General features: G+C 42.9%; 1 protein-coding gene across 1 annotated transcript; it reads left to right on the forward strand.

The window, feature by feature from the left end:
* Window positions 1-4,817: 4,817 nt before the first annotated feature.
* On the forward strand, window positions 4,818-18,405 carry lmln (leishmanolysin-like (metallopeptidase M8 family); the record flags this gene model as incomplete). Its single annotated transcript, XM_084443695.1, has 17 exons — window positions 4,818-4,946; window positions 5,836-5,936; window positions 6,094-6,124; window positions 6,241-6,323; window positions 6,536-6,653; window positions 7,495-7,673; window positions 7,995-8,100; window positions 8,312-8,403; window positions 11,533-11,650; window positions 12,050-12,157; window positions 12,288-12,364; window positions 12,463-12,573; window positions 12,673-12,805; window positions 13,279-13,438; window positions 15,203-15,333; window positions 15,457-15,667; window positions 16,760-18,405. The coding sequence occupies 17 exons, from the start codon at window positions 4,818-4,820 to the stop codon at window positions 16,858-16,860; spliced, it is 1,989 nt and encodes a 662-aa protein (XP_084299821.1). The 3' UTR covers window positions 16,861-18,405.
* Window positions 18,406-19,316: the final 911 nt, after the last annotated feature.

Raw genomic sequence — 19,316 nt, forward strand, 5'->3', positions numbered from 1 at the left:
ATGCTGACCAGTTTGCTTGGTTAGTTTTGGAATTCCAGGATTGATATGAACACATCCCCATTCGGGAGTTTGGGACATTGAGATTGTGAAATATCTGGCAACCCTGTTGTTTCAGCATCAAATTCGGTTTGCATTTTCAGCATGGAGACAGTCTTAGGGGAAGCAGAGCACCTGGCAAGGCGGAAATGGAGAACATCTCAGCTGTGCATGCATGCAAGTTCATTTGGTTGGTTTAGACCAGAGCTGTGACTGGGCCAGAATCTCAGTATTGTGTGTGTGAGTGTGTGTGATGGTGGTGGTGGGGGGGGGGGGGGGGGGCTGTGTTCAGGCACACTACTACAAGTTATAGAATTATAGAAACAAGCCGGTTCAGCGGCGTCCTAGAGGATCGCAGACTGTTGGATGTGTGATTTGGGAGAAATTGAAACCGAGACCCATTTTATGTTCTCAATTTCACTTGTAAAGCATGGGACAGGAGAAAACTAGACCAGGTACAGACTGGTTTATGGGCTGGAGCTGGGTTGTTTCTCTTCAGGACTGGTTAGTAGGATGGAACCAGCTAGCCATGCCATTGTCTGTGAATTGATATCACATGAAATCTAACGTCTGTCACGTGGACACATCCGTCCGTATGCTTCCAATGCTAATCCAGCACAATAAGACAATGATAGCCAGTTAGCTCACAAACTCACAACTAGCAGCAGCTTCCATAACAACGGTAGCTGACGGTGGCTAAAGCTGAGTTACACTAATGATTCCTGTAATGTTAGCTATTTTGCTGCTGTTGGTTCAACTTCTGTTTCTCAGGCATAAACGGAAGCAAACTCAAACTTGCATTAGCAGCAAAACAGCTAAAGTTACAGTAATCATTGTAACGTTAGTTGCAGATGTCTAATCTGCTCTTCCTATCTGTGTGTTTAATAAAACCTCAGCTACAATAACGTTAGTTGCAGAGATCAAGCCAGCTCTTCCTACCCCTGTGTTTGTTAATCCACCACAATAAGACTGTGATAGCCAGTGAGCTCACAAGCTCACTGAGGTCACAACTAGCAGCATATTCCATAACATAGCCTAACGGTACTGTAGCTGTCGATGGTTAAAGCAGTTAGCTAACATTACAATGATGGCTCCTGTAACGTTAGCTATTTTGTTACTGTGAAGTTTTAAAATTAAGCTGTATAACATCAAAGCAATGTTTAGACCATTTAGTGAGCTTATTAAACCAGGCCATCTGGGTCCTGAATGGAGACACTACCACCCTCATCTCATTCCGTATATTTTTTGTACTTTGATTTTGTATATTTATTGCATTTGGGTCATTCCAGAATTGGAGGACATTTTTAGTCCCAGCCATGAAATCTCATATAATATAAACAAAAAATATTAAAACATGACATTGTTATGTAATTTAAACTTGTCCTGAGACCAAACATACATATAGTTGTTGAAAAAATTATTCCTTAATATTTTTTTAAATACCTAATAACTCTGCACCCCCCAAAACAGCATTTTGCTCTTGTCCCGCCTTCTTGTTGACCAACTTGCATGTCAAATCTAACATTAAAAATATGTTTTAAATGTACTTTTCTTGCTATTATTTTCTTGATCTATGTCTCTTATAATTGCTTTATTATTATTATTATTATTCATCAACATATTTTAAATAGTTCTAATAATAAACTTAAGTTTTGTCCCACAACATGCATGCAACCCTGTTACTTAAACCTATTTAGCCTAGCAGAGGAAGAGAAAAAACTGAGTTACGTGTCACACAGGAAATTACATAATCAAGACATTAGCTAAAAAAATGGCAAGACCAAATTCAAGTCCTCTCTTCAACTTTTCATATTTTTCTAATCTAATGAAACCCTGTTACACATATTAGAATAAGACACAAAAAAATTATTCTTTTTTTATTCATATAACTGTTTGACCTCGACCTTGTTGCTAACAAACATTACTCAGCTAGCATCTGTTCCTGAGGTAAAAGCTTACATTAGCATGGATTTGCAACCCTGTTACCATAATTTGAGTAACAGGGTTGCGCAGGAGTAACAGGGTTACATAAAATTAAATGTGTATAATCCCATTTTATTTGAAATTAGTGAGTATTCGTGGTGAATTTGACTTTCTTTACTTAATAGTATAAGGATTTACTGAAAAATATTTTAAAATATACTGTTTTCAGGTTCCTGAGTTTTGGTAACAGGGTTGCGCCAAGCATAGAACACACAGCAAATAAAACCTCTTATAAAAAGTGTACCTTTGATGCCTGAGCTGGACCAATCACATTTTTGATGTTTTTTTTGTGCCTGTTTTTCTTAAATACATAACAGAAAATGGTAAAATAAATGGTCACTTTTTCGCCGTGCTCAGGAACCGTCGGAGGGTGACCCGGATTGGCGATGGGAGCCCACCAGACACCCTGAATGTGGGAGGAAAATATATGAGTGGACGGTCAGGCCAGACAACACATCACTACATGAGACCTGAAAGGAAAGAGAAAGAAAAGTTACAATTTACAACATTATACTTACCTTATCCTGAATGGGAATACTTACCTGATGCCCTATACTTACCACCCCACCTGTAAAGGAAAATACTTACCGCTCCACCTGTAAAAGGAAAAAACAACCTACCTGTAGAAGCCTCTTCTTAATAGAATCTAGGACAGTGTGTTTTTAAACCTTTTAACTTCTTGGGAATTTTAAAGAGCAGAAAACAAAATTGTGACTTGTAACCCTAACCCTAACCCTACACCTGACCCTACACCTGACCCTCACCCTAACCTTAACCCTAAACTCTATGGGGTTTGTGCTAAACTGGGTTGCAAAAAGTAATCTTGCGATCTGGCAGTTTAGCACGAACCCCATAGAGTTTAGGGTTAAGGTTAGGGTGAGGGTCAGGTGTAGGGTTAGGGGTAGGTGTAGGGGTAGGGGTAGGGGTAGGGTTAGGGTTAGGGGTTAGGGGTTAGAATTAAGGTTAGGTTTAGGGTCTTCCTTAACCCTAAACTCAATGGTGTTATCGCTAAACTGGGTTGCAAAACGCGTAGACGCGATCTGGCAAGGACTTGGGTCCTAATTGGTGGTAGAGCCAGAGGGAGTGCCATGGAGGTATAATATAAACTGGAGACGGCATTGAAAATGGCTGCCTATTCATTTCAATGAAAGTTGCTCACCGGCGCATGAAGCCATTTGACGTAGTGGCCAAAGCTCGGTATTGCAAGTCACGTGACGGCATGCGGCCCAAGACCCTTATTTCCCATGGTTTGTGGATTATGATAGATAGGGCTAGAAAAGGAAAACTGAATTTTTCTGGGTATCATTCAGCATCAGAGACCAATCTAATCAATATAAACTTTTCATTCAATTGTTTTTTTTTGTTTTTGAAGCCACCAATACCTGTATCAAGCCCATTTGAAACATGTGCTGTGAACGAGCCTCGGGGACGCTGGGCGCGCGTTCATGAGTCCTGCGAACTCGGCGGAAAACACTTCACCATAGGAAGACCCTGCTACTATAGCATTTGCCACATTATACATCAAATTAATCAAGCATGGTTATTGTTATTACCTGAAGGCATTATTACCATTGCAAGTAAGCATGCCATGTATATGCCATGCCTGAAAATCAAATTAATATTGTGATTCATCCCCAAATGCTATAGTAGCAGCAGCAAGCATCAGCCCACTATAGCTAAATAACACCAGACAAGATTACAGACTGTAATCAATGTATGAACAATGTCACATTGAGCATGCTCAACATTGTTAAAATTGAAATACATCTGAAACCTCCGAACGTAACGTTAGCATTAACTAACGTTAACTAAAGTTAACCCTAAGCCGTTAGCATTGGCTACCGTTAGCATAGCTACCTAGCCTATCAATATAGTTGATGTTAATATAAAGAAATGTAACATTAGATAATGTTAGGTAAGTTATTCAACATTGACCCACTTACCCTCTAGATCTTTTCCAACGATGTCCTAAAGTAACCACATGTCATGACCATTTGCATCATAGACATACGTTCATATCTATGATTAGCATGATCATAGCAGCTTCATTGCTAAAGGCATAGCAAATGTTAGCTGACTAGGCACAGCAAATGTTTCCTATCCAATCAGAGGCAGAGTAGGGCGGGTCTTCCTATGGTGACGTGTTTTCCGCCGAGTTCGCAGGACTCATGAACTTGCGCCCAGCGTCCCCGAGGCTCGTTCACAGCACATGTTTCAAATGGGCTCGATTCAGGTATTGGTGGCTTCAAAAACAAAAAAAAACAATTGAATGAAAAGTTTATATTGATTAGATTGGTCTCTGATGCTGAATGATACCCAGAAAAATTTAGTTTTCCTTTTCTAGCCCTATCTATCATAATCCACAAACCATGGGAAATAAGGGTCTTGGGCCGCATGCCGTCACGTGACTTGCAATACCGAGCTTGGCCTGAAAGCCCATGGTGGCTTCAATGCGCCAAGCTGATCCTGGGGGCTTGGGGAGTGCCCTGTTCAATAGCATAAGAGGCTGCGTGTTTCCGTTTTTCTCTAGGTGGCGGTAATGCATCATTTCTCAGGATGAGAACTGTCCTTAACCTTAAAGAGCAAGAAGGCTTTTGGCGTCATGAGGTAGCAAGCTAGCTATGGATGTTCGGTTTGCCATCGACGTTTTTATTGGTAAAGGAATTGCAGGAGGTTGAATTGTCCTTTCCGTCAAGCTGTTAATCATGCTGCTAGGTAGCAATGAATGAAACGAGTGTTGAGTCATTATTGGCGGCAGGGTCGCGCACTCACCAGCTGTCGTTGCTGGATATAATGCGATGGCGACGAGGCTGAGCTGCATTTTGAAGCTCTTTGGATCAACCTGTCGAATTTGCACTTTTTCTTTACTGTTCCTGTTTGCACACTGTCACAGCACATGCAAGCATCAAATCCCTTCTCCGGATGAAGTAAGTTCATCTGCTTATCTGTAATGTTAGGCATAGCTAACGTTAACTAGAAGCTGTGAATGATTCTCGGAACCAGGCAGGGTGTAGCTAACGTTAGTGAGGCTAGTCTAGCTGATATTTTCCCCTCGGACATCCCCGAATGAATTATACAATTGTAACCTATTGTAATAGGGTGTAGGTTTCACCCTGTAACGATAGACTGATAACGTTATGTCTGAAAGAAACGACATCATATGGAAGGTAACGCCACAGTATTGGGTAGGTAGGTAGCTAGCACTAGCTGGCTAATGCTAGCAGTGAGCTGCTGCATGCAGAGCTGAATAAAAATGTGACAGCTGGCATCAGCTAACGTTCTGTAAACTAATTTCTGTCAGTGACATTTGATCTAGCTGGCCTAGGACCAGGGGTCTAGTGGAGGGCAAACCCAAATAAACTAAGTTTACCCACCTCTTTACATTGAGGCTGTGAATTTACTCACCTATAGTCTTTTCAACTGTATTAATCAATGGGGGAACTGTATTATCAATGAGGGGAAGGAGGATACACTCTGCACTCGACAGTTTACTCACTAACCCCAACACCCACCTCTGTATTTACCACTACCCCTGAGAAGGACTAACATAAGAGATAGCTGTCCAGGCCCATCCCATAGTACTACCTATCTTGATAATGTGCTTAAATTATCATTTATCTTAGCTATGAAAATTACACCAAATTTTCCACCTGTGCTGTATCTTCTCACTAGCTCTAAATGCATTATATTTTGTGTACTGATGTTAGGACATGCTTTGGTGCTACAGTTGTTAGCTTCTTGGGTTTAGACATAATATTACTGCATGCTAGTTGCTTGCTAGCTTCAGTTATGTGTTAATGATCTCACCTCTTGCAGGTTGTCCATAAAGTGCATCTGAAATCTGAGAGGTTGACAAAGAGAAGCTCAGCTGATCCACAGTTAGAAATAAAGATAATTTATGATTTCAGTGTTGACAAGTAAGTTTATGTCACTCTCTGGAGTATTACTTTAAAACCTGCCATAATGTGTTTAAATGATTTGTACATCATGTGGTAGCAGTATGTGCTAATATGAGTGAATGTCTAATATGAGATCAATTGCCTAATACTAAATATGTGTATCTGCGTCTCCCAGCTTAGACACTGAAAAAAGAAGTCTCGTGAAGGTATTTATTAACTATCAAAAAACTAACATCTCTCCCTTAATGTTAAACAGACAGACATGCTTTTTTGAGTGTAGCTTGTGCTGGCTAATATCACACTCTGCTTTTGTCACGTGTAGGATAAACTTTTCCCCCAAGCGATTGATTATCTTCAGAGGGCCTTCCGAGTCCGTCGGAGAGTTGGTCCACTGTTACTAAGCAGGTAGAGTAGCTCACCTCTTGTCTGCCTTCCCCTCGCACTTCAACTGGGTGAATAGTTTACATTATATTTTCACATGAATAATAAATACTCTTTGTAGTATGATTGATTATCCATTCAGTTGATTAAAGCTGCAATCGACATGGTTTAGTGTATTGTGGGTATTAAGAGACCTTAGAGGATTATATGATGTCTGTCTTTATGTTTCTATTCAGACAATGTGCAACCAATCAGTACCTCCGGAAGAGAGATGACCCTCACCGTTACTGCCAGGGCGCGTGTGCAGAGGTCACCAAGTGTGGACCTGTCGTCGTCCCTGAGCACCATCTGCAGGTCAGCCATTTCAGTCTGACGTCAGAAAGCTGTTCTGGGGGAGCCGTTCCAGAGTCGTTCCCTCATCGCTCCCCTTCATAAATCTGATTGTATTGGTTAGAATAACAGTGAGTTTAAAGGGAGCCATTCTCTGTTGCCCTGAATCTATGAAAGGGGAGTCAACTGTCAAGAATATAGATTAGAATGGAGAGGATTGTTGTTAGAAATGATGTATAGAAACCAACCCAAGCTTTTGTGGAGAAGAGAGGACAATTGGATCACAGTGAGGATATTACCATCTTAGCCTATTGCACTCAAGATAAGATAATAGATTATAATGTCATTAATTTGATCTTGGGGAAATTGCTTACTCTGTCCCCCTGCAGACTTCTGTTGAAGCCAGTGTGGCTCTGAAGACTTAAACCAGATTAGAAGGTTGTCAGATTAGGCTGTTGGAGCATGTTGTGGGGATTTAGCCCACTACTCTGTTGCTAAGATAGCTACCTTGGAGTTACTCTAGACAACGTCAGCATTCAATGTACTACCTACCCTGAGGCTAAGATAGCTACTCTATATGCACAATAGCTACAGTATAGTAAACGCTAGAGGTGGCAATTAGCTAGCCACCTCCTATAGTGTACTTACAAACTCAGTCCAGATGGTTTTGATGTTATTGTTTGTGATGTGGCATCTAATTCTCTGGAATATGTAGAGGTGGGTCATATGCCCACCTCCCTTGTTCTCTGTAAAGCGCATTGTGTTGCCTCTGGGTATGAAATGCGCTATACAAATAAAGCTTTGATTGATTGATTGATTGATTGATTGATTGATTGATTAATCTATCTGGGGCTGTGATTCCCAGCAATGCAAGGTGTGCAGTGCAATGGGGAAGCCATGTGGTCCAGCCGGGCCCCCTGACGGACCAGGGGTAAAGGAGTCTGACTTTATCCTGTACGTGAGTGGGTTGACCACTGAGCGGTGTGGTCAGGAAAACATTGTAGCCTATGCTGCCTACTGTCAACTGGAGGCTGAGCTGGACAGGTGAGAGCCCTAAAGGCCAATTTATGGTCGCCAAGACATGGGTCTTATGCAAAAATATCGTCAAACAGATCAGTTCACGTCGAACTTCAGTTGTGTATTAATTGTTATTGCAATTTTGGCATCACTCGCAACTAATCGTCAAAAGCCTCAATTAATTCTTTTGAGTTGCTTGCTACATAAAAATCACAAACTCCTGGTTTTAAACACGTATATTCAGCATGTGAGCACTACAAATCACAGAAATTTTGCGTTGATTGTGCAGGGGGCTGATAAAGTGCTTAATGTAATTTTCCCTGTCTGTATGTCTGTTTGTCTGCTCAGGCCCATCGCTGGGTATGCCAACCTGTGTCCTAACATGATCTCCCCTCAACCTCAGGAGTTTGAGGGTATGCTGTCAACCGTCAAACATGAGATCATACATGCCCTGGTGAGTACTTTTTAGAAAAATATTCTAACAGGTGCCATGTTTTATTTATTGTAAGTATCATTAGTTGATATAAGTACCATTTATCTGATTTGAGTTACAGGGAAGTTTGCCTAATAATAGTGCTGCAAATGGTACCTAACGGGTCCAGCCAAAATGTCAGTATAAGTATAAACAGAGCAACATTAACAGATTTGTTACGTCTGCCCCACAGGGATTTTCAGCAGGACTGTTTGCCTTCTATCATGATGACAACGGGAAACCCTTGACTCCAAGATTTGGAGGACTACCAGCCTTCAATGAGACGTGAGAAATTTTATCATGACTATTTACGGTTTGACTTTTTTTTTTTTTGACTTGCAGTTTGTAACCAGATTGGTGTTGTAACCAGATTTGTGTTGTAACTAATTGTAATGTAATTCAGAGGATTACTCAATCTCTGTAACATAATTTGTTGTAGCGTAATCCAAATGATTATTCAATATAAGTAATGTCATCTTATTATTTTCCATTATAATAATTACTTTTTTATAGGGCATATATTGAAATAAAGAATGAGTAAAAGACTCTTTAAAGCTGCATGAGATAACTAGGCACTTTGGCAGCCCCTCTGGTCGGGATAAAATCGGCACTGCGTTTTAAGAACCACACTTCCCACAATCCCCCACTCACTCGCTGTAATGATGGGGAAAAAAATGATAACAAATGCGCGTGGCACAGACTGGATTGGAAGATTGTAGCTACTTTCTGGAAAGATGGCTTCAATGCAGGTCTTGTATGTGCATGTAGATTTCGTTTCGCGGGACGAAGTGTTTGTTGTCTTCCTTATATTGTGACACGCAAAACGTGTCACTTCCGTTTCCACCACAAGATTTCCCGCCAGTATACTAGCCAGTACACCAAAATTCTAAATGAATAAATTCACAGGGTCTCTTGCAGTCTCATGTCATGAAAATGACAATTGCTTGCTAAGGCCAATTCATAAACTAATAGCAAATAAAGGTGAAATATTGAACCATAGAAAAAGTTCTCATTGAGCTTTAAATGAAAATACTTCTACCTCAAATTTAGCATATTGCAAAACAGTGGGTCCAGCAGCTAACGTTAGCTTGCTTTGCATTTTGACAGCAGTGAAAACTAGAGAGGGTGCTCAGAGCACAGGCCTATGCAATGCATTTTGTTGGTGTAACTGAGTTGAGTCGTGGGGGCGAAATACGGCATCGACTCCCAGCCAGCATGGCTGTGTTTGCCAACACCATGTTCACCGCATTATCATGAACACAGGCCACAGCCGTGTGTTCCAGGACTCATTTTCTTAAGGCTGTGAGGAGGTGCTCTGGGACTCATTTTCTTAGGGCTGTGAGGAGGTGCTCTGGGACTCATTTTCTTAGGGCTGTGAGGAGGTGCTCTGGGAAGTCTGCCGCCGCATGCCTCTCCTCGAGCGCGCTCGTCTGTGGCACAGCACTGACCAGTTCTCGTCAACCATAAAAGGATAAGTAATTGTCACATACGACTCGGTAGTCGTGGATGTCCAGCCATTGGTTATGATTGCCACATACTCTGCCTTCTCCATCTTCTCTGTAATAGCTGCTGTCTTATCAACTATCAACTCATTTTTTTTGCCTTCACCACAGGCTTAACGAACACAACGAATAACAAATGTACAATTCGTTTGGCTATTTTTTTTTGCACAGTAGGCCTATTATTTATTTCGATTTATTTCTATTTGTACTGTTTTGCATTGTGTTTTTTGTGGACCAATGTTTGAACACAATTTGGCTTCAAAACGACACCTGTGGTCTTAATAGTAGCCTAATTTAACATACAGTAACTAGGTCAGGGGTGCCATTGTTTGCCAAGTGTGCTCACATTAGCATTTGTGCAAATATAGCTATGGTTTGTGAAAGACTGCAACAATGGGAACATGCTAAAGAGGGAGCCTTCACACGCTCGCTTTGGGTTAATGCCCACTCGCCAGGCGCAGGGGTTGTGTGGGGTATGTGACAATAACCAGATTCGCCTGTTCAAACCAGAGATTTGACAATTCATTCCTCCTTTTTATTTTCATATGCCTAGGCTGACGGAAGACCGCGGGAGCCGGGACAGCTGTCAAAATTCAATCTCAAACTCGCAGGCAGCACAATAAAAGACGCCTATTTGTCTTGCTAAACATCATCATCATCTAGCCCACATTGTCCATCTACTTCGGATGCCCCCTTGTTTTAATGCAGCCTACGGTTGAGCGATGGTCTCTGCATTTCAAAGCGTGCACAAAAAGGCTCATGTGTTGGGCAGCAGACATTAGAACTCAATCTGTCTACGGGAAGAAAAAATACAGTTAGTTCGGAAGTTAGTTCCTTAGTTAATACTAGAAGATTGATCTAGGGAAGCAGTTTTGTGTTGTGATATTCTGTTTGGGAAATGCATGCGATTGCTGGCACACAGTAGGCTAGGCTCATAGGCTCTTCCCTCCGCTATTTTGAGTGTCCTTTATTGCACAACAAATAGCTACAGTAATAGCCTAGGTCTAAAACGAATGATTGGCCTGTCCTGTATAAATCACGCCAGGTGAGTGGTCTTAGCCCACCAGCGCATCTTGACAGTGGAGCAAAAAATGACTGCTTGACTTGAATTATCAGTTGGAGACAGATACTTTGATTTGTCAACTTTCAAGGGACACCCCTACATTCAAAATGTTTTTTTTTCTTTATCGGATTTAGTTTAGCCAATTAGTATTTCCTAAACGACTAGAAGAAGCTGTGCCATATAGTCGGATAAATGACTAACAACTACCGGCACATCCATACTCACATCATCCCTACTCACATCATCATCCCCAGCTAGCTAACTTGTGTTAAATCCAAATCCTTCTTTAAATTAGAAGTTTGACTCCTTTGAAGATTGTAGCACCTTCACTGCTGGCATACATAACTATGCCATCTTGTGCGAAGGCATGCTTGCTAATGCAGTCATTTTTTCTCTTAAAACATGAATGTATTCCTGCAGGTAATAACCTTATTTTTCAGATGTATCTGTAATCTGACTACTTGTCTTTTTTTCTGCAACTGAACGGATGAGTTACTTTTTTGTAAATTAATTATGTAACGCCGTTACATGTAATCTGTTACTTCCCAACCCTGGCTATAACATCATTAACTTAAAAAGGACAGTGGAGGTAAATGGTATATTCTACATAGTGTTTATCGCCTTTGGATGTGTGGTGTGTGCTCGATCTGTGAAATGTCTGTGTATAGGTGAGGTTGTTCATGAGACTGTGTGTTCGTCTAGAAGAAAGAAATGGGAATTCACTTCTACCATTCCTAGCAGTGAGCAGACTCCTAGCAGTGAGCAGACAGACGTCTCCATGGTTATATTGTTTGTACAGCTACTGTGATGTGCACAGCACAAGGTAACCTTTCCCATCTGTTGTTTCAGTCTGGGCCTGTACCAGTGGAGCGACACGGTCATACGGAGAGTGGCCCGACTCTGGGATGTCAGAGACGGGTTGATGGTCCGCCATGAGGTCCATGTGCTGGTGACCCCACGTGTGGTGGTATGACTTTGTTTGTAACATTCCTCATGAATAGGGTGAATGACTAATGTATAGTGGGGCGGCTGTGGCTCAAGAGGTAGAGCAGGTCGTCTAATGACCACAGTCGGCGGTTCGATTCCTGGCTCCTCCTGTCCACATGTCAAAGTGTCCTTGAGCAAGACACTGAACCCCAAAATTGCTCCCAATAGGCAGGCTAGCGCCTTCCATGGCAGTTTGACGCCATTGGTGTGTGAATGTGATTGTGAATGAGAGGTCATTGTAAAGCGCTTAGTTCGTTAAGGTAGAAAGGCACTATGTAAGTGCAGTCCGTTGTCTGTTTGGATGTGTGTTTGCGTAGAGTGTGTTTGCGTAGAGTGCATTACTGTGTGTGCCTGTTCTAAAGCCGAGTGTTGTTCACAGGAGGAGGCGAGGAGCCATTTTGGGTGTCCCATCCTGGAAGGAATGGAGCTTGAGAACCAGGGGGGCATGGGGACAGAACTCAACCACTGGGAGAAGAGGTTATTGGAGGTGAGACCAGGGCCCTCGATCTACATTAGGCCCTACTCCCTGTACCCTGTGTACTTGTTGAGAACTGAGTGGACGGAGCAAGTCTGATCGAATGACACTTGTTTGTCAACCATGTCCATGCTTTCACTAGAATGAGGCGATGACAGGATCTCACACTCAGAATCGGGTCTTCTCTAGAATCACCTTGGCCATCATGGAGGACACTGGGTATGTCTGCTGTCAGGCGAGGATATGGAATGGAATAATACTGAATGTGTCTGTCCCTTTGCTTATGTGTGTGCGTGTGTTTGTGTTTGTCTATATAGCTGGTACAGGGCCAACTACAGCATGGCAGAGAGGTTGGACTGGGGCAGGGGACTGGGCTGTGACTTTGTCATGAAGAGTTGCAAGTTTTGGATGGACAGACAGCGCCAGAGGTAAGTTAACTAACCACACACATACGGCCATTAATTATTTTGTTTCTGAAATAAGTTTCTACCTTTCTGTCTCTGACTGTCTGGCTTTCTGTGTGCCAGTCGACACCCTGTGACACCCTACTGTGACACGGTGCGCGCTACGCCCCTCAAGCTCACCTGCCGACAGGACCAGCTGGCTGTGGCCGTCTGCAACCTACAGAAATATCCCCATGAGCTCCCTCTGGACTATCAGGTAGAAACTCCCACACTGTCTCCTGGGGCCCCAGTACAGGAGCCCAGTCTCTAGCTTCCCTCCAACGGGTCTCAATTCTCTTGACAACATGCAAACTGGCACGCACAGCTGTAACAGTCCATATCCAGTAGCAGAGGTGTGTTAACAGGCCTGTATAGACACAGTGGGGCTCATTTATCAATCAAACAGAAACCAGAACAGATCCAAGTGCAGTAATGATGGTACAACAGGGTTTACGAAACCTTCGTATCTTGGCAATCCCAGTTTTCTGTTGTACTTTTGATTTTATAAATGAGGGCCAGTATGTTTGGCATTTAACAGCTCCATGGAGAGGGGAGCTAATGTGCTCCCTCTGGACTACAAGGTAAATGGCTGAGAAATCCCAAAGCTCAGGAAAGCTACGTTTTACTTATTTAGATTTTCTGTCTTCTCCTTTCTTGTCTGCTGTCTCCACCCGTCTGGCCTTCTGTCAGTACTTTGACCAGATCCCAGATGTCCCTGCCGTGGACCAGTCGTCCTATGGGGGTGCTGTGGAGATCGCTGACTACTGTCCCTTCAGCCAAGAGTTCAGATGGCACCTCAGTGGAGAGTACCAACGCAACTCCCACTGCCGGGTGAAGGAGAACCAGCCTGGTCAGTCACTACCTGCTCTATCATTGTCTTATTACTAGGGGTGTCACAATTCTCCAAATCCACAACTCAATTTGAATTTGACATTGTCATTGTTAACAAATTTTGCCAAATCCAGTCGGAAGAACGACGAAAATGTCTTTTCCTCCAAGAAACTCTGTTCATACAGTAGGACCCCACTCATCCGAACTTCAGAGATCCGAACCTCCCGGTCTACCGGACAGGCTTAAAAAACTTTTTCTTTTCTTTTTTTAGCCTGCTATCTGGTTACTGGTGGGATTTTCATTACAGTACTGTATCCTACTGTGAATAAAAACAGAACTGTATGTAGACCTACATGTTGCCTGTAGGCTGTAGCCTACTGTCACGTTTCATTTCTTTGTTACTCTAATGTCGAGCGCAAAACGCAAACGAGTCTGCTGCGCGAGAGCTGCATTCCTTGGTAGCCAGAAAGTGCGTCAGCAACCTGAAGCAGAGGAGCATCGAGTCATTTTTCGTTCCCAGTTAATGGACTTCAGGAACACAGACGTGTTGTGGGCATGTAGATTAGCTTACTAGACCTACTGTATTTGTTAAATAATAGCCTACAGCCTAGGCCACGTTAGCCTACATCAGTTGTTTTAGAGACTTTCTTTTAGGCTACAATAGCCTAAGACACGACAACTTGTCTGTCATTTCATTTATTTATTTCTTGATTATCATTTGCTCTAATTGTTCTAATGTTGGGTTGTTTTTAGGCTATACCATTTTGTTCTGCGAATACAGTAGCCTATCGATGCAGCGTACGCCTCATTTGAGAATAAAGTACTGTATTTGATCAAAGCACGCACTCAAGTGGAAATTCGGTTATTTTATTATAGGCTACTGTAGGTCTATTATAGGCTAGGCTATATGAGTTTAGTTGGCTATTTGATTGCAATTTTGATGCATTTTCACAAGTAATTAAGGGTATTTATTGGTTTATTAAGTATACCACTTATTGAATTTGGTGCATTTTAACATAAGTTTCAGTCATCCGGACATTTCAGAGATACGAACGACCTTCGGTCCCGTTGGGTTCGGATAAGTGGGGTCCTACTGTACTTGTTCTTGTTTTCTTGTTATTATTGAGTCTATTTCTGTAATACTGCACTTATGGATGTGTTTATTCTACTAATGTTAAAGGACAGGTTTGGAATTTATCATTATAAGCTATGTTTAAGGTTATTTATGATGATATACAACGGCCAATATCAAAGTTTCGTCAAACGGTGCACTCTCGAGATATAGCCCATCGATGCTAACACACTCAATGGATCCATAGGTGCATAGATAAAATCCCTCTAAAACACCATAAACTCATTTTCAGAGACAGGAAACTCACCCAGTGGTTGCTGGTGTCCGTTGATGTGCTGACAAAAGAAATTGCCGCGACGGGTTACATCTCAAGAGTGCACCGTTGGATGAAACTTTGATATCGGCCACATATATGACCTTAAATAACCGTATAACATGGCTTATAATGCTAAATTCCAAACCTGTCCTTTAACATTACTGCTCATTGCTTCGGGAGACAGTTTTGCCACTAGAACCAATCCAAGGTTACATTCCAGCAGTCAGAACACGGTCTCTGATTGGCCTGGTGGATAGATGGTCTCACGAGGCCAGCGGTTACTCAGAAGCACTCGGGCGATAGTTGGGTTGGTGTGTGTTGGGCTTTACTCCCCTGGCTCTGTTTATATTTCGTTCTCTGACCTCCCCATCCTTTGTCCCATTGTGCTTTTTTAGACTGGTGGAGGAACTATGGTGCAGAGCAGTACGGCCCAGACTCTGTGTGTGTGTACCAGAAGAGAGCCTTTGTCATGGAGCAGTGCACCCGCACCATGACCCACCCCGACTGGGGCAGCGGCTGCTACAAGGTCCAACCCGAGACCCAAGCTTCCTGACTTCCTACCTCCTAACCCCCTATCCCTTACATCCCAGCATCCATTCCCTCCCTCCTAGCCTCTTAACTTAAGCAATAATATATCTGTGTGTTTCAGATGTCGTGTTCAGGCCGGGGGCTGACTCTCTGGGTTCAGGACACGCCATTCCAGTGTTTCCATAAAGGTCAGGTGCTCAGCGTCAGTGTGCGCATCAACGACTGGGTGTACAATGGCGAGCTGATCTGCCCCTCCTGTTCAGACTTCTGCCCTGACTGTTTACTCCTGCACCAGCTACCGCCCAGCAACACCACCAGGACATTTGCCATTGGTCAGTCCCCCATGCTTATTATCATGCACGCTGCTCTCTCCCTCTCTCCCTCTCTCTCTCTCTCTCTCTCACTCAACTCACTCACTCACTCACACACACACACACTGAAAAAATATTTGATTGTGAGATTTTCACAGAATGATGGCTGTCTTTAGTACAGGTACCATAATGTCACTGACCCAAAACAATTGAGAAAGTTATGCTATGTCAAGCAGGAAGAGTGTTCAGTGGCTGCTTATGAGTGGAGTAGGTTTGACACAGCTAGCTAATCGTTGGGACAAAAATCTGCCCCATTCGCATCCCTTAACTAGGCACAACTGCATCAAAGTAAATAAATGCAGCTTCAAAAGGTGTAGTATCGGGTAGCTATTACTGTTAGCCAGCTATGCATAGCTTATTTAGCAAGCCCAATCTTGATAATGGCACCCTCCCCAATCAATTTTCTAATGAAAAACGTGACCTAACTGGATATATTATCTAGCCTACATCAGAAAATAGCACGTTGGTACCATAGGGGATTGGCATACTGGGCCGCCACTCCCGGGGTCAGTTTAATTTCGGTGCAAGGGTCCGCCGCTCTACAGTGACCCTGTCCGGTGTCGGGGTCACAGGCTTCAGAGACTCCGGTAGCTGCCTCTCTCTTCCGGATTGCAGAGATGGGCCAATTGTACAGTAGGTCAGGTGTGATTGGCAAAGCGCATTGTGTTGCCTCTGGGTATGAAATGCGCTATACAAATAAAGCTATAAAGCTTTGATTGATTGATTGATTGGCTATAATTGTGTGAAAATGGGATAAAATCATCATCATCATCATGAATGTTTTGTTTTTTTAAAGAAGAAGAAAATAGCAGGTTGCTCTTTCAAAACAAATGTTTAGTTGCTTTTCTGGGATATTGATGGCTAACATCATTTCGAGGAATAGGGGGATTGGGATGTTTTTCCTTTTAGTGATTTTCAAGTGTGCTTCTCAACTCGCACAGTCTCAAGTATGTGCTCCGGAGAACGCACTCGGAACACACTTTTCTGGTAAAAAATAGTATACATCCCTAGTCGTGAGCCATGTGGTGAAAGTTGTCTCCTGCTGTCTTACAGACCCATGCTCCAGTTCCTCTAGCCTGGTGGTGACTCTCTGGCTCCTACTGGTCAACCTGCTCCCTCTGCTGGCTGGCGTCATCCTCTGCGTGTGGAACTGACCCAAATGCTCTTTCTGTGAGGAACTGAAACCCTGTGTGTGTGGAACATGCTACTTGGCAGCCCACTAGCTGAGGATCTCTTCGGGAGAGTCTCACACAGGCTGACCCTACTACTACTGTACTTCAGTTGCCCAAATCCACTTTTCTTTGTTCCTGGGGATAATGGCTCCACACAGGGTCCTGCCCCATGAAGATCAGGACGTTTGACTACGCAACTCTCATAAGGGTGAGGACCCCAAGTTTATGGTTACTATCCAGTATAAGATTCCCACAACAAGACTCATTTCAATGAGCCAGAGGCTGATGTAGCAAAAATATTAACAATATTTATTTGGATATGATTTTTATTTACGAAGCAGACATGATTTGTATAATAGGGGCCTCGCCCAGCACTACCATGGCACAGATTGCAGGCTAGTAGTTTAAAATGATAAACAGGGCACTAGGACTGCCTAGGGGGCCAGAGGCACCAAAGGTTATGGGCACCTAGGGGAAGAGCCTACGAGTTCAGTTCCCACTCCCAGTTTAATGCATGTGTGTGTGGGGGTGATACCCCACTTACGTTATCACTGCACACTACCCTAACACAACCCACTATATTGGTTCACAGCATAGATCAACACAGCTCAGTGGTGCTTCACTGCACCCCGAAGACGCACTCCACTCCACAGGCTCTGGGCTATGGAGCCCTGGGGCTATACTACTAGGGAAAGGGGGGCTTACAATAAACAGATACACAGAAAATAGACCTCTAACAGCAGGAACAGAGTCACACCTGTTCAAATGGAGATAATAATAACTAAATTATTAATAACCTTAGTTTTACCATATATACACACAAATCAACCTTTAATATTATACACGAAAATGTTTGCCTACATTGACTAATTGATCGGCCCACCAGGGTCTATTACTATCCAAGTGAAGTATGTTTGCTACATACACAATAAATTAGAATATGATTAAAACATGGCACACTCACAAAAGTTGTTACATCCACCCATTGCTGTTCTTTCAACACAATGTGTTGTTGACCTTTGGCTGTGACAAAAACCCACCAGCTGAAGTTAGTCTCCCTACTTAGACAGCTTACATTGACTATGATCATAGAAACGTTCCTTTCCTCTCTTTTCCGCTCTCAGCGCCGGCAATGAGTCCTTGCCTACTTATTGACATATGAGGTTTTCAAAAACCCACAAGCCATCACCCCTATAAGCTACCTAGGTGCTCCCTCTCCAAACCAGGGCTCCCTACTGGGTCCTAGCGCCCTCCTGTGACATGGAGCACGAGTGGAGAAGGAAACATGCAATGTAAATAATCTTTGAGTTGCTCTTTTTGTTCCTATTCCTAAAGAATCTCATAATGTTGTATCTTGTAATGCATCCAAGTCAGGTATATCACTTTGAAGTAAGTTATGTTCTGTAAGATAATGCAATGAAATGGTGCAATCTACCTGATGATCCAAACCCAAGACCTTATTAGACTATTGTAGCTCACACTACAAACTGTATTTCTATTGTTAGGCTATAACTTGGTACAAAAAATTCTGCACTGCACCATGACTGATTTGATGATAAAAGTCAGTGAAAAACCTCGTTCCTAGCATCCTTTGGCATTGTGACATTCTTGTCTTGGTAGCCTGCCAAGGCACTGTCTCGCCCTGGAGATCTGAGCAGCCTACTGGTGTGATATGGCCATATCTCCAGAGCTCCAGACCTCTACCACTGCATAGGGGTGTAGAGCTGCTAGAGAGCAAAGAAGGAGTTGAAAAGAGACAAAACAAAAGTTTCTTTCCCATCCTGATGTGAGATCAGCAGATCTCTTCATATAGGAATAAGCCATTGATGTTGCCTCTCTTTACTGAACCAACAAGGTGCTGCTGTTGAAACCAGAAGCCATACCTTCTGACCAGACAACCATTATGATAATGACGAGGCCACCCAGTGTCGGAAAAAGAAAATGTATTGTATAGGCTAGATGTCATATAAACTGTGTCTGTGCTCCATGCAGTATGCGGTGTTCTGATGCCGCCACCCACAGATCAGTGTGAGAACATGTGCTGCAGCCTAGGTAGTCCCAGAGCAAGCTCCCTTAGCTGACACTGGGAGACGACTGCCTCAGACAACAGTCTGTAGTACTGAACTTTTTCTTAAAGATTTTTAATTAGAACTGAACAAATGTTTATAGTAGAATCTTAATATATTATTGAAGACGAATTAGCATTTTACCATTTAGGGAACAAGACTAATGAAGGTTATGCTATGACTTGCTTTGTTTTGCTAAAACCTCTGTTTTATGAAGATGAACATATGAAGTTGTAACAACTGTAAGTCCAGTGCAGTGAGCCAGACAGTTTGTTGAAATCATCTTGGCACAACAGTGCCTCCTTTGAGTGTGACCACGTGGATGCACACCTGGGGAGGTTCTGGAGCAGTCTCCTACCCCGTCTGGTCTGG

The sequence above is a fragment of the Borostomias antarcticus genome, assembly GCF_949987555.1.
Source record: "Borostomias antarcticus genome assembly, chromosome: 9".
Classification (NCBI taxonomy): domain Eukaryota; kingdom Metazoa; phylum Chordata; class Actinopteri; order Stomiiformes; family Stomiidae; genus Borostomias; species Borostomias antarcticus.